The sequence below is a fragment of the Prenolepis imparis genome, unplaced genomic scaffold (genome assembly GCF_030444845.1).
Source record: "Prenolepis imparis isolate NDT839.2.m4 unplaced genomic scaffold, iyPreImpa1.0 SCAF_30, whole genome shotgun sequence".
In the NCBI taxonomy this organism is placed as follows: domain Eukaryota; kingdom Metazoa; phylum Arthropoda; class Insecta; order Hymenoptera; family Formicidae; genus Prenolepis; species Prenolepis imparis.
The window spans coordinates 311,722-325,000 of record NW_028141188.1 but is presented as its reverse complement, the minus strand read 5'-3'; the positions used below and the strand labels follow the sequence as shown (position 1 = coordinate 325,000).

Sequence of the window (13,279 nt, the reverse complement as noted above, 5' to 3'; positions counted from 1 at the left end):
AGCTTATAGTAATGCAGACATATATGACAAAACATATGATTGAATGTGCATTTACCAATTGAAATTTTAATATGAATTATATTTTCATTACAAATAAATAGAACTTCAATTATAAGAATGTTTTATTTTATTTTATATATATATATATATATAAATATAAAATTACCTTACTGTGTTGTCCTCTTGTAGCAGATATGTATAATTATATATTGATTAACACAAATGAACATTTCAAGTATATTACAGAGTGACACACTACGTATTGATACACATGGATAAGCAGATATCTGCAACAGAAAAATATTCAGAAGCTTTTAGTAATGCAGACATATATGACAAAACATATGATAGAATATTATTGTTATACATACATGAACATTGTAAAAAAAATTAATTTATTAAGCTAGTTTTCTATAACATACAATATTCAAAAAAATTACACTTCTATGCAGCAGTATAAAACGCATGTGTAAAATATATATAATTATCTCAACTGTCTGATTCGTATTAAGATACACAGTGCTACAATTTAACAAAATTTTAACAATATATTGCAGCATTATTCCCATACAGCACAAAAAATTGAAATAACATTATTGTTGATACGTTGCAATGTTGAATATTGAAATATTAATATTTTTGCAACGTTGAATCTATGTTGCATCTTCTACATTGATTTATATTGGTACAACGTTGAATCTATGGCAGTATTCACAGTCGGTTCTTATATTTAAGATCATCTTAAGACCTCGTTCAACCAATCAAGAGATGCTATGCAGCTATTTGAATGGTTGAACGAGATCTTAAGACGATCTTAAATATAAGAACCGACTGTGAATACCGGCCATAGATTCAACGTTGTACCAATATAAAGGAATCAATGTAGAAGATGCAACATAGATTCAACGTTGTATCAATATAAAAGAATCAATGTAGAAGATGCAACATAGATTCAACGTTGCAAAAATATTAATTTTTCAATATTCAACATTGCAACGTATCAACAATAACGTTATTTCAATTTTTTGTGCTGTATGGGAATAATGCTGCAATATATTGTTAAAATTTTGTTAAATTGTAGCACCGTGTATCTACGCGAATCAAAGTGTTATTGAGATAATCATATATATTTTACACATGCGTTTTATACCGCTGCATAGAAGTGTATAGAAAACTATTAGCTTATTTTAATAACATTTTTTTAATAACATTTTTCTTTTATAGGTAATGTTCGTATAATAATTATAAAAGATATTTTAGCTTAAATATTCGAATATAACCTCAAACTTAAAAATACATCGATTTTATGAAAAATACACTAATATGAACGAAAATATATATTACAAAATACACACAATTATTTTTTTGACTTTTTGTATGTAAGATTTTATGTAATTAAATATTAAAAAGAAGAGATTACCTGGATTTTAGCTGCGGTTCTCTGGCTTATACCATTTGTCATCTCGCAACATACGCAGCTTGAAAGGAATCAAAGATGGCTACTTAACCATTAATAACAGAGACTATATGAGCGGGAAAATTAATAAGCACACGAAAAATCAATTTTTATTTTTTCATTAATATATATATATTATTGAGTTTTGAGATTTAACATAAATATATATATAAAATATATAACTGCGATTTTAATTGATTTTAATATATTTGTCTTTTTATGCTTTACAAAAAGATATCAAAAATGACGAAGAGATATTTTTTGTTTCTTTCTTTATTAAAGTCAAAAGATATCTTATAAAACATTGTTTCGCTTTGTCAGGAAGATTAATTTAAAAAAGTTCAGTGTTACGTGCTCTCCAGGAATTCATTTCGATTAAATTATGTGAATTCATAACGAATGTGAATTTTGAATACTTTTTAAACTAATTTCGACTAAATTATGTGAATTCATAACGAATTTGAATTTTAAATTCTTTTTAAACTCATTTTGACTAAATTATGTGAATTCATAACGAATTTGAATATTGAATTCTTTTTGAACTCATTTCGAACAGATTACGTGAATTCTTAAAGAATTAGGAAAAGTGTATCCTTTTCGAATTCAAAAAGATCACTTGTGCTATCTGGGAAACCTTAAACTATGAGAAAATAAGGCTAGTTGCTGAAAAAAAATGTTTGCTTACAAGGACAACAAGATTTTTCGAAGTTGTCAAGATACCCGGTTTTGCCCTACCGATAGGGTAAAACCGGGTACTCATTTAAAAGCGTGTAAATCACCGTGTAATTACAAAATCTTGACTTATTTAAATCATAATACAATACAAAAACGCACATAGAGAATTTTCTTTTGGAATTTACCCTGAAAATCATAGTAATCGTGCGGGACGTATATGGTATGGTATGGAAAGAATTTTAAAAGAATTTCTCTCATTAATATTTATCACAATAAAAAATAATAATATTTATCACAATAAAATATAAAATATGTTTGATTAATTTTACTAAAAGTATAGTAGAATTTACTAAAAGTATGGTAAAATTAATCAAATATATTTTTAAAATTTATTTCACACCATATTGTCCCACGATTACCATGATTTTCATAGTAAATTCTAAGAAATAATTCTCTGTGTGTATTCTATAAACAAAAATTACAAAAAGAAACAAATTTCTTGCTCTGCATAACTGCAAAACTCGTGAACTTACCCTTGGCATGTAATGCACTGTATCTAGTCTTTGATGTTGAGTACAAATTATTGCAAAAGATACGGGCAACATCTTTTTTTTCTTCTAAAGATAAAATATCTTCTTGCTATTTTCATTATTTAATCTTTTAATCTCATATTTTTTGTACCCGATTTTGCGCCACACGTAGATAGCCGGTTTTGCCCCAACACGAAGAAAATAATAAACACGGCGGCTGTATATTCCAAAGTAAAAGAAATAATGTAAACTAATGCGATCTACACTATAATAGATGTTTTGTATAGAAAAAGTCCACGACGACTTGATTGTTGCTCCGATATCGATCTTTTTTGTTTCGAAATCTTTAAACTTCTCTCAAAAAAGAAGTATTGTGTATACGTGAACACCGTTCATTTCAGAAAAATAATGGCGTCAATTTATAATTAATAACACGAATTGGCCACAAATGACAATACTTATCACGAAGAAATAGAGGTACCCGGTTTGACCCAACTTTCCATTATACTAAAAGTACGCAATATTTGTGAAAATACAAAATATAAGTAAATCCTATAAAAATAATATATTTGTGCAATATAAAGATACATAAAGATATATAAGATATACATATATAAAAATATATAAAATATATATATACATATATTGCACAAATACACTGTTCGATAACAATAAAATGTAATTTTTGTACGTACCGAACGTAACTTCTTAACTCTTATTCCAAGATTAATATTAATTCTTTCTATATTCTTGCTATGTATAATCCTTCCTTGTTTTACGACGTTATTTCATATTATGTACAGGACTGAATGTAGTACAGGTTATATAGGAGTTGTCTTCATCTTAGAAACAGGAACCAGAATATTTATAGGATTCAAAACAGGAACCAGGAAATATATATATATATATATATATATCTGTAAAGAATTCCTGCGTCTCTAAAGAAATTAGGAAATATAATTAAAATATGAATTAAATGATATCACCGTAAGGCAAGATAAAAATGATTATGGATAATATCACCGTAAGGCAAAATATGAATAAGAGTTTTATAGTTTTCAGTTATCACCTTTTAAGGCAGAGAAAATATTAATCAGCTTTGATAAGATTAGATTGATAAAAATATAAATCACCATAAGGCAAAGATAGAATTAATTTGATAAAGATATAAATCACCATAAGGCAAAGATATATTAATCACCATAAGGCAAAGATAGAATTTGTTTGATAAAGATACAAATCACCATAAGGCAAAGATATATTAATCACCATAAGGCAAAGATAGAATTTGTTTGATAAAGATATAAATCACCATAAGGCAAAGATATATTAATCACCATAAGGCAAAGATAGAATTTGGATGATCACCTTATGGCTAGCCTCAAATAATTGGCTTGATGGAAGGTATCGACTATCATGATATGTACTTACATGATGTCCCCAATTGGACAAAGTCGACCTTCCTAACCAGATATATGTAATTAACCAAATATATTTCGATGTATCTCTGATGATCTTGATATTTCCGTACGATGCGCATCGTGTCGATTCAAACATAAAAAACGAACCACGATAAACAGCTGCATAGCAACCAGATCTTTTTCTTTTCTCACGGCACTCTATGAAAGATTCGAATAGACTTTCCTATACATTTTCTCCGCCCGCATTCAACAATAGATTTGTTGAATGAATTTCAGGATCAGTTGGGATAATACATAATTTTGTTATAGGTCTCTTGTAAATAGAGTTTGCAGTTTTCACTGTAACAACTCTGGTTAAACCGTCTGGTCCTGGATGTAAATGTATGACTCTTGCGAGGGGCCACTTTCCTGGCGGGTAACGCTCATCCGTAATTAATACTAAGGATCCTTCCTTTATTTCATTCGAAGGGTGATACCATTTAGAAATGGCTTGATACCTTTGTAAACACTCTATAGACCATCTTGACCAAAAGTGATCTACTTTCTGTTTAAGTAATTGCCAGCGTGAAAGCAAAGATGTCTTTTCAGTTAATAGACTCGGTTCCGGTAATGTAGTTGGTGCTTCTCCAATAAGAAAATGTCCTGGAGTCAGGGGTGAATAGTCAGATGCATCATCTGATAAAGGACATAATGGCCTTGAATTTAACACTGCTTCTATTTGTACAGTTATCGTTGTCATTTCTTCATACGTTAATATAGTATCCTTTAAAATTCGTTGTAAATGAAATTTAATAGATTTTACAGCTGCTTCCCACTTTCCTCCAAAATGAGGGGTTGATGGAGGATTGAATTTCCATTCAGTGTTATCTTTAGCGAGAAGATAGGCAAGGTCACGTAATTCATTAGAAGATGACTTGAAAAAACGTCTTAAAGTTGCATCAGCTCCAACAAAGTTTGTTCCACAATCACTTTGTAGCGTAGCACATATACCTCTTCTACCAGTAAACCGTTTATAGGCAGCTATAAATGCATCAGTGGTATAATCCGTAACTACTTCTATATGTATTGCTGATGTTGTGAGACAAACAAATATAGCTAAATAGCCTTTATAAGTTTTTGCCGCTCGCCCTCTCCAAGTCTTCATTATCACGGGACCAGCATAATCTAAACCTGTGTTATAAAAAGGTCTTGCTGGAGTCACACGTGATGATGGTAATTGACCCATGAGCTGTTTCGCTCGAATTCCGCGATACCGTGCACACCTTCCACATCTTAGGATGTAAGAACGTACAGGTGCTCTTCCACCGATAATCCAATATGAACTTCGTAAAAAACCGAGAGTAACTTGAGTACCTCCATGTAGCGTCCTTTTGTGAGCATCATCAATAATCAAAGTACTTAACGAAGATCTTCTTGGTATAATAAGTGGATGTTTTGTGTCAGACTCTATCTGTGCATTATGGAGACGACCTCCAACACGAAGTAATCCTTCATGGTCTATAAAAGGTGTAAGGCGAATCAAAGGGTTGGATTTAGGCAAATGCTCTCTATTAGAAATTATACGAATCTCGTTCGAAAACCATGCTTGTTGTACAATTCGTACCCAAAAATTACGACTCTTCTCGATTTCCATGGGTGTTATGGGATGTTTAATCAGTGTTGATTGTGATTCTCTACGGAGACAACGAATAAATCTGCGACAAATAGAAGTAATTCGTAATAATTTCATGAGTGAAGAGTACTTATCCAACAATTCCCAGTATAAAGGTTGATGGGTGACAGCAATCATGACTTGTCTGGATCGTTCTTCCAAACCAGTTTCCGGTAACTCTTTACACTTGAAAGAAGGCCAAGATGATGGAGACTCAGAAAGCCAATTTGGTCCTTTCCACCATAGATCAAATTTAATTAATTGATCTGGCCTTAAACCACGAGATGCACAATCCGCAGGATTTTCTTTCCCAGGAAAATGCCAAGATCCATAAGGTAATAATTCTTGTATAGTAGATACACGATTACGAACAAAATCTTTCCATTTGGTTGGATGAGCCGAAATCCAAGAAAGAGTTACAGATGAATCAGACCAACAAAACACCGATACGTCAGAAAGTGCTAGTGCTTTTAAAGTATGTACAGTTAATCGCGCTAATAACAAAGCCGCAACAAGTTCAAGACGTGGAATCGTAAGCCGTTTAATTGGTGCAACCTTTGTCTTGGAACAAATCAGTTGAGTAGATATTTTACCATCGTTACTGGAAATTCTTATATAAATCACAGCTGCCATGGCTAATTCTGATGCATCTGAAAATCCATGAATTTCAACAGAAGTACTGGAATGAACATAACCAAACCATCTAGGAATTGCTAATTGATCTAGATGCTGAAGTTGTTTTCTAAAATTCTCCCAACGATATTGCATGTCTTGAGAAAGAGGTTCATCCCATTCAATCTTTCTTAACCAGAGTTCTTGAAGAAAGATTTTGGCTGTTATGAGAATAGGTGCGATAAGTCCTAATGGATCATATAATTTTGCGATTTCAGAAGAAATTATTCTTTTAGTATATTTTGTAGTAGATGTTGGTAAAGCTGAAAAATGAAACGTGTCCGAGTCGGGTCTCCAAATAAGACCTAATATCTTGCAAAGTGTAGATTCAATTTCCACAGCAGATGACGATTCTTCACATTCTTCACCCGACATCGACATTGGCAGAATCTCTCTACAATTACTACTCCATTTTTGTAAAGGAAATCCACCTGCTGCACATAATTGAATAAGTTGATTGACAATCTCTTTAACTTCCGAAATTGAATCCGCTCCTCCAAAGATATCATCAACATATCTTCCCTTTGTCAAAGGAATAACAGCCTTAGGAAAATGATGACCTTCGTCGGTTACTAATTGTTGTAATGCTCGTAATGCAAGAAACGGAGCACAGACAAGTCCATAAGTTACAGTTGTGAGTCTAAAAGCTACCAGTTGATTTTCAGAACCTCGCCACAATATCCTTTGTAAATCCCAATCGTCAGGATTAAGAGCAATTTGTCGAAACATTTTAACTATATCTGTAGAAAAAAGAAATCGATGTGTACGAATCCATATAAGAATATCTGAAATATCTGTCTGAAGTTTTGCGCCTGCGTGAAGCAGATCATTAAGAGAATAACCACTGTTTGTACGGCTAGACCCATTAAAAACAACTCTTAATTTTGTGGTACGACTGCTTTCTCGAAGAACTCCATGGTGTGGTAAATAGTGTATAGGAGAATTATTATTTCCGGAAATATCAGCTAACATCATATGACCCAATGTTTTGTATTCTTCTATGAAATCAACATAGAGTTCTTGAAACTTGGGATTTAAAGTAAATCGTTGAAATAATCTATTGAGACAACATAGTGCCTTTTGTTTTGAATCACCCAGAAGTGAAGGATTTGATTTTAGAGGAAGACGTACAACATATCTTCCAGTAGCATCTCTTGTATGAGTAGACAAAAAATGTCGTTCACACTCTTCTTCTTCCTCACTTAATTTAGATTCCGTTGTAGTAGGTAGTTCCTCTTGATTCCAAAATCTAGCAATAAGATCTTGTAAATCATGATCCAAAGTACAATGATACGTTCTTGCTGAATTAGATAAATCATTTTCTGATATTGGTCCTGAAAGAACCCATCCGAAAATAGTTTGCTGAGCAATAGGCGTTGACAAATCCCCTCGTATTAATCCTGGCAGAATTACCGAGCCATAATTATCTGAACCTAAAATGATATGAATATGACCAGAACAAAAAAAATCAGGATCTGCAAGTTGAAGTCCAGCAATATGAGACCAAGTATGACAAGACGCGTTAAAAGGCGGTAATTTAGTTGTTAGACGAGGTAACACGTAGGCTTCGATTGTACAATTATAAGTTGGATCATAGATGGACTGTAATTTTATTGTAACACTTCCTTTAGTGTGACCGGAATATGTACCACCGACTCCAAGAAGTGGTATTGAAGCTGAACTGCGTTTTAGTTGTGCATGATTTACTAAATTTTCTGAAATAAAAGATAATTCTGATCCTTGATCTATTAATAAACGTACTGCAAAATTTACATCTTTATTTTTATGTAATATGGCTCTACTCGTAGCTAATAACGTAAATTTTGGTAAAGAATTTGCTTGTCCAGATTGATGAGCACATAATTTGTTTTGTCATTCTATTGAAGGTTGTGACTGAGGATTTTCTTTAGATTGAGTAGATTGAGCATTATCTATCTTAGATGATTTTTCACCAAAATGTTTTGATGAAGACACGTTGATGTCATGAATTGAAGTATAATGCTTCTTTCCACATTTGAGACATCTTTTTAAAGAATTACATTTGCTTGCTACATGTGGGCCAAGACAATTAAAACATCGTCGATGCTTCATAATAATATCCCTTCGTTGTTGCTGAGTTTTCGAATGATATTGATCGCACTTTGCTAAAAAATGTGAAGATCCACATAGCGGGCAAATGAAAGAATTAGTAAAAGAATTTTGATTAGATGATGTAGCTACATGAGCAGCTATTTTTGTACGAGACTTTCCAAAAGAGGAATGATCCTTATCCTTATGTGATCCAGAAGAAAAAGTATTATTATGTAAATTAAGATTCTCTAAAGCTCGTGTCCTCCCAATAAGAAATTCTTCAAATTGTAAGTAAGTCGGATATGAAGAGGTTGAACCAAGTTTAACCTCCCATGCTTCTCGAGTTTCAGGATCAAGTATTCTTACGAGCTGATGTAATAATAATGGATCCCAATGATCTACTTCACAGTTCAAAGCACGTAAAGCACCAATAACTTCTGATATGGTTGTCAAAAGAGTTCTGAGACCTTGAGCGCATTTTGTTTTAAGCGGCTTTAAATTTGTAATTCTATCCAATTGAGTAGTAATCAAAAATCGTTTATTCTCATATCTTGAAACTAATATATCCCATGCAACAGTAAAATTTTCATCAGAAATAGGCAAATTATACATTAACCGAGCCGCTTCACCAGTTACACATGTCTTCAAATAATGCATCTTCTCAACGTTTGATAAATCTTCATTATCGTGAATCAAAGAAACAAATAAATCATGGAATGATCTCCATGATTGATAATCTCCTGAAAAGCTTGGTAATTTTATACGAGGCAATGCACTACGAGGTAATTGTGAGGTAGATGATGCTACATGTTCCGAATGAGTAGGTCGAGATTGCCGATCTACCGTTTCTAAATCATCTCGATATGTAAGTAATTTAGCACGAGAATATACATAAAACGCTTGACAACGTTCATACACGTGTTCTTTAATATATGATTGATCATTATTCTCAGAAAGTATCTCAAGATATAAATTTTCATGTTCTACTTGAAATTTAGACCAATTCTGATCAAGTAAATCCAAACGTGTATTAATTAATTGACGATTTAAACGTGAAATTTCTACGATATCAAAATCCGCTGCATCTTGTATTAGATTAAATCGACTTTTTTGTAAAGCGATCTTTGCTTCTATATTAGACATCTTGAAAAGCTTGGGATCCGGCTCGAAGGACCAAAAAATGTTCGATAACAATAAAATGTAATTTTTGTACGTACCGAACGTAACTTCTTAACTCTTATTCCAAGATTAATATTAATTCTTTCTATATTCTTGCTATGTATAATCCTTCCTTGTTTTACGACGTTATTTCATATTATGTACAGGACTGAATGTAGTACAGGTTATATAGGAGTTGTCTTCATCTTAGAAACAGGAACCAGAATATTTATAGGATTCAAAACAGGAACCAGGAAATATATATATATATATATATATATATATATATCTGTAAAGAATTCCTGCGTCTCTAAAGAAATTAGGAAATATAATTAAAATATGAATTAAATGATATCACCGTAAGGCAAGATAAAAATGATTATGGATAATATCACCGTAAGGCAAAATATGAATAAGAGTTTTATAGTTTTCAGTTATCACCTTTTAAGGCAGAGAAAATATTAATCAGCTTTGATAAGATTAGATTGATAAAAATATAAATCACCATAAGGCAAAGATAGAATTAATTTGATAAAGATATAAATCACCATAAGGCAAAGATATATTAATCACCATAAGGCAAAGATAGAATTTGTTTGATAAAGATATAAATCACCATAAGGCAAAGATATATTAATCACCATAAGGCAAAGATAGAATTTGTTTGATAAAGATATAAATCACCATAAGGCAAAGATATATTAATCACCATAAGGCAAAGATAGAATTTGGATGATCACCTTATGGCTAGCCTCAAATAATTGGCTTGATGGAAGGTATCGACTGTCATGATATGTACTTACATGATGTCCCCAATTGGACAAAGTCGACCTTCCTAACCAGATATATGTAATTAACCAAATATATTTCGATGTATCTCTGATGATCTTGATATTTCCGTACGATGCGCATCGTGTCGATTCAAACATAAAAAACGAACCACGATAAACAGCTGCATAGCAACCAGATCTTTTTCTTTTCTCACGGCACTCTATGAAAGATTCGAATAGACTTTCCTATACATACACTGTTTTTGTAAGAATTACTTATACTTTGTATTTTCACAAATATCGCTATTTCTGATGCCGTTACCTCACCAGGTACTTTTTAGTCTCTATGATACATTTTCACATTCTCACGGCTGCTTCGACCAGCCTGACTCTCGCAGGCTAATACTAGAATCTTCAAACTTTTTTTCCCTCGGTCCGGATTCTTCCCTTTTGCGCCTTCAAAAAGAGCATGAGTTTTAAAAATGTGCAGATATTTTTAGACTCTGGTCAGGTTCCTGAGGGTTAATGCAATCATTGTGAAATTCTTTCCTTTCTGTGATACTATTATTGTACAATATTTGGGACATTTTCCTATCGGGGAAAATTATAATCCATAAAAAAACCCACTTTTTTAAATAAAGGTAAAGAAAGGACGCCAACAAGATGTCAGTTAAAAAATTCTATAAAATAATTATGATATCAGAAAGTTGCGCCAAATAAATAAAAATTTATGTTTTATAAAAAATTTATTTGTCTTATTATTTTAAATATTTAAAAAATAGCTACTCAGTTAAATATAAATGTGTATTAATTTTGCAGATTATTATCTGATCTGAAAATAAAAATCACAGAATCATCTCTATATTTTTAAGACTGATATTATCATCTGTATAGTCAAAACAATTTAAACCTGGCATTGAAAAGATTAAAATAACGAACAAGCTGGATAAGATGAAAAGGCAGTGGCATATTTCAAAACCTCAAATACATCTATTACAGCTACAACGACACTGAGCACACCTTCGGCATCGAATTCGTGGTAGGGCGCAAGGTGAAACATCTCATCATCGGCTTTGAACCAGTCGATAAGAGACTGTGCAAAATCAGGGTTAGAGAGAGAGGGGGGGGGGTAGGTTTTTCTACAATATAAAATTATTAGAGTTCTGAGTGCCCCCCGAAAAGTTCTAGAATTCTCTAAATTTATTTTAAAAATATATTTAAAGCTTATCAAATAAAGTTTGAAATATAAAATTATAAGAGAAAATTGCATAGCATAATTACATCGTTTAATATGGAATATTTTTAAAAACAGAAATTTTACTTATTACTTATATCAAAGATTTAAGTATGAAATTGAATGGATAAAAGAAAATATAAAATAAAAATGAAAATATATGAATAAAAATTAATATAAAATATAAAATTAAAAAAAAAATGCTAGCGGCAACGGCAGCTGTGAGGTGGTCGGGCGATGGAGGTGGTTACAGTGACTGCAGCGATGACTGATGAGGTAGTAGAGTGGAGGCTGCGTCTTATACTGAAAATAGAAACAGTGAATTTTACTTTTGTTTTTTTCAAATTTTTTAATTTATTATAAATATAAAACGGATACTTACAATGATTACAAAGTGGACACATGTTCCGCGTGAATATCAGATGCAGCGGAGCGTGACAATCGCTGCACCACTCTTCTATAATCACTTCATAAGAAGTGGTACAATGCACGCATATGGCACAAATGTTTACAAATAGTTCCACATTTCGTACTACACAAGCAGTGCATAATTTAATATAATCTTCAGATATATATGAATATATAGCGCACACCCTCATTACAACATTTATGTTGCTGATTACAGGCAACCCCAATAATTGTTCAATTATATCCAAGTCCCCGCCGTGCTCGCTACTATAATCGGAGTCTGTTGATTCACTCACTATGTCATTTTCTTCTCTATCACTATCTTCTGCAATATCTATAATATCTACATCAACATCACTATCTTCCACATCTATAATTTCTATGTCATTATCACTATCCTCAATCATAATAATATTTTCATCCATTTCTTTTACTCTGATCTGTGCTATACGAATGCTAAAAACTTTTTGACGCGGAGACAGACTCTCTCCATAAGTTTCAACCCCCATTCCTCTCAAAATTATCGCAATTCTTCCTTAAAAATATTAAGGAAGATGTTTCGCTCTCGTTTACGACCGATTTTCTGCGAGGGTACAAAACTGCCGAACGTTGGCGCCGATACGTTGCATTCTTCCTTAAAAAATATTAAGAAAAAATGTTTCGCTCTCGTTTTTATGGGAGATTTTCCGCGAGGATACAAAGCTGCCGAACGTCAACGCTTTTACATTTGCACCCCTATAAATAACGTTTGACATGTTCGTCGCAGCGTCGGCCCTAAAATCTTCATTCCTTTCCTAATGATAAAATGTCCATAAAATGAAAAACATAGTTTTAATGGACTCTAGAACGCTCCGTTGACAAGTTCGAGCAGCCGGACATCGGCGCTTCCATAATAAAATTATATTAACGAGGGTACAAAATTGTCAATCATCGGCGCTTGTTCTATACCTTTTTGGGGAAAATGTCTAAGAACCCTCATAAAAAAGTCGTAAAGATACCATCTACAAATATTGCACTCAGAAAACTCCCCCTCCTTTGTCGAAACATCCCCCTCCACCCGCGTGACGTCAGCCCCCGCGCCACCGAGATACCCCCGCCCCGCGTGACGTCATACCCCTAGCAACGGAGAACCCCCCGCGCCCCGCACCCCCCTCAGAGGACCTGAGTTAGAACCGGCATACTATATCTACTAGTATAAAGATAAGAAATAAATGTTTATTTGAAAGAAATAAAT

General features: G+C 32.7%; 2 protein-coding genes and 1 long non-coding RNA gene across 3 annotated transcripts in view; all 3 read right to left on the bottom strand.

Annotated features, from left to right (window-relative positions):
- LOC145946933 (uncharacterized) overlaps positions 1 to 267 on the bottom strand; it is a 941-nt gene extending 674 nt beyond the window's left edge. The window contains exon 1 of the long non-coding RNA XR_014427095.1: positions 167 to 267. This is a non-coding gene — a long non-coding RNA (uncharacterized LOC145946933). The remainder of the gene's footprint in view (positions 1 to 166) is intronic.
- Positions 268 to 4,029: 3,762 nt separating this feature from the next.
- Positions 4,030 to 6,039, bottom strand: LOC145946931 (uncharacterized). The gene is made up of 2 exons (XM_083056686.1): positions 5,686 to 6,039; positions 4,030 to 5,579 (listed from the first exon to the last, which is right to left on the bottom strand). The coding sequence occupies exon 2, from the start codon at positions 5,305 to 5,307 to the stop codon at positions 4,306 to 4,308; it is 1,002 nt and encodes a 333-aa protein (XP_082912812.1). The 5' UTR covers positions 5,308 to 5,579; positions 5,686 to 6,039; the 3' UTR covers positions 4,030 to 4,305.
- Positions 5,355 to 9,618, bottom strand: LOC145946941 (uncharacterized). The gene is made up of 6 exons (XM_083056696.1): positions 8,445 to 9,618; positions 7,260 to 8,165; positions 6,711 to 7,145; positions 5,825 to 6,593; positions 5,646 to 5,776; positions 5,355 to 5,449 (listed from the first exon to the last, which is right to left on the bottom strand). The coding sequence occupies exons 1-6, from the start codon at positions 9,616 to 9,618 to the stop codon at positions 5,355 to 5,357; spliced, it is 3,510 nt and encodes a 1,169-aa protein (XP_082912822.1).
- Between the last annotated feature and the right edge of the window lie 3,661 nt (positions 9,619 to 13,279).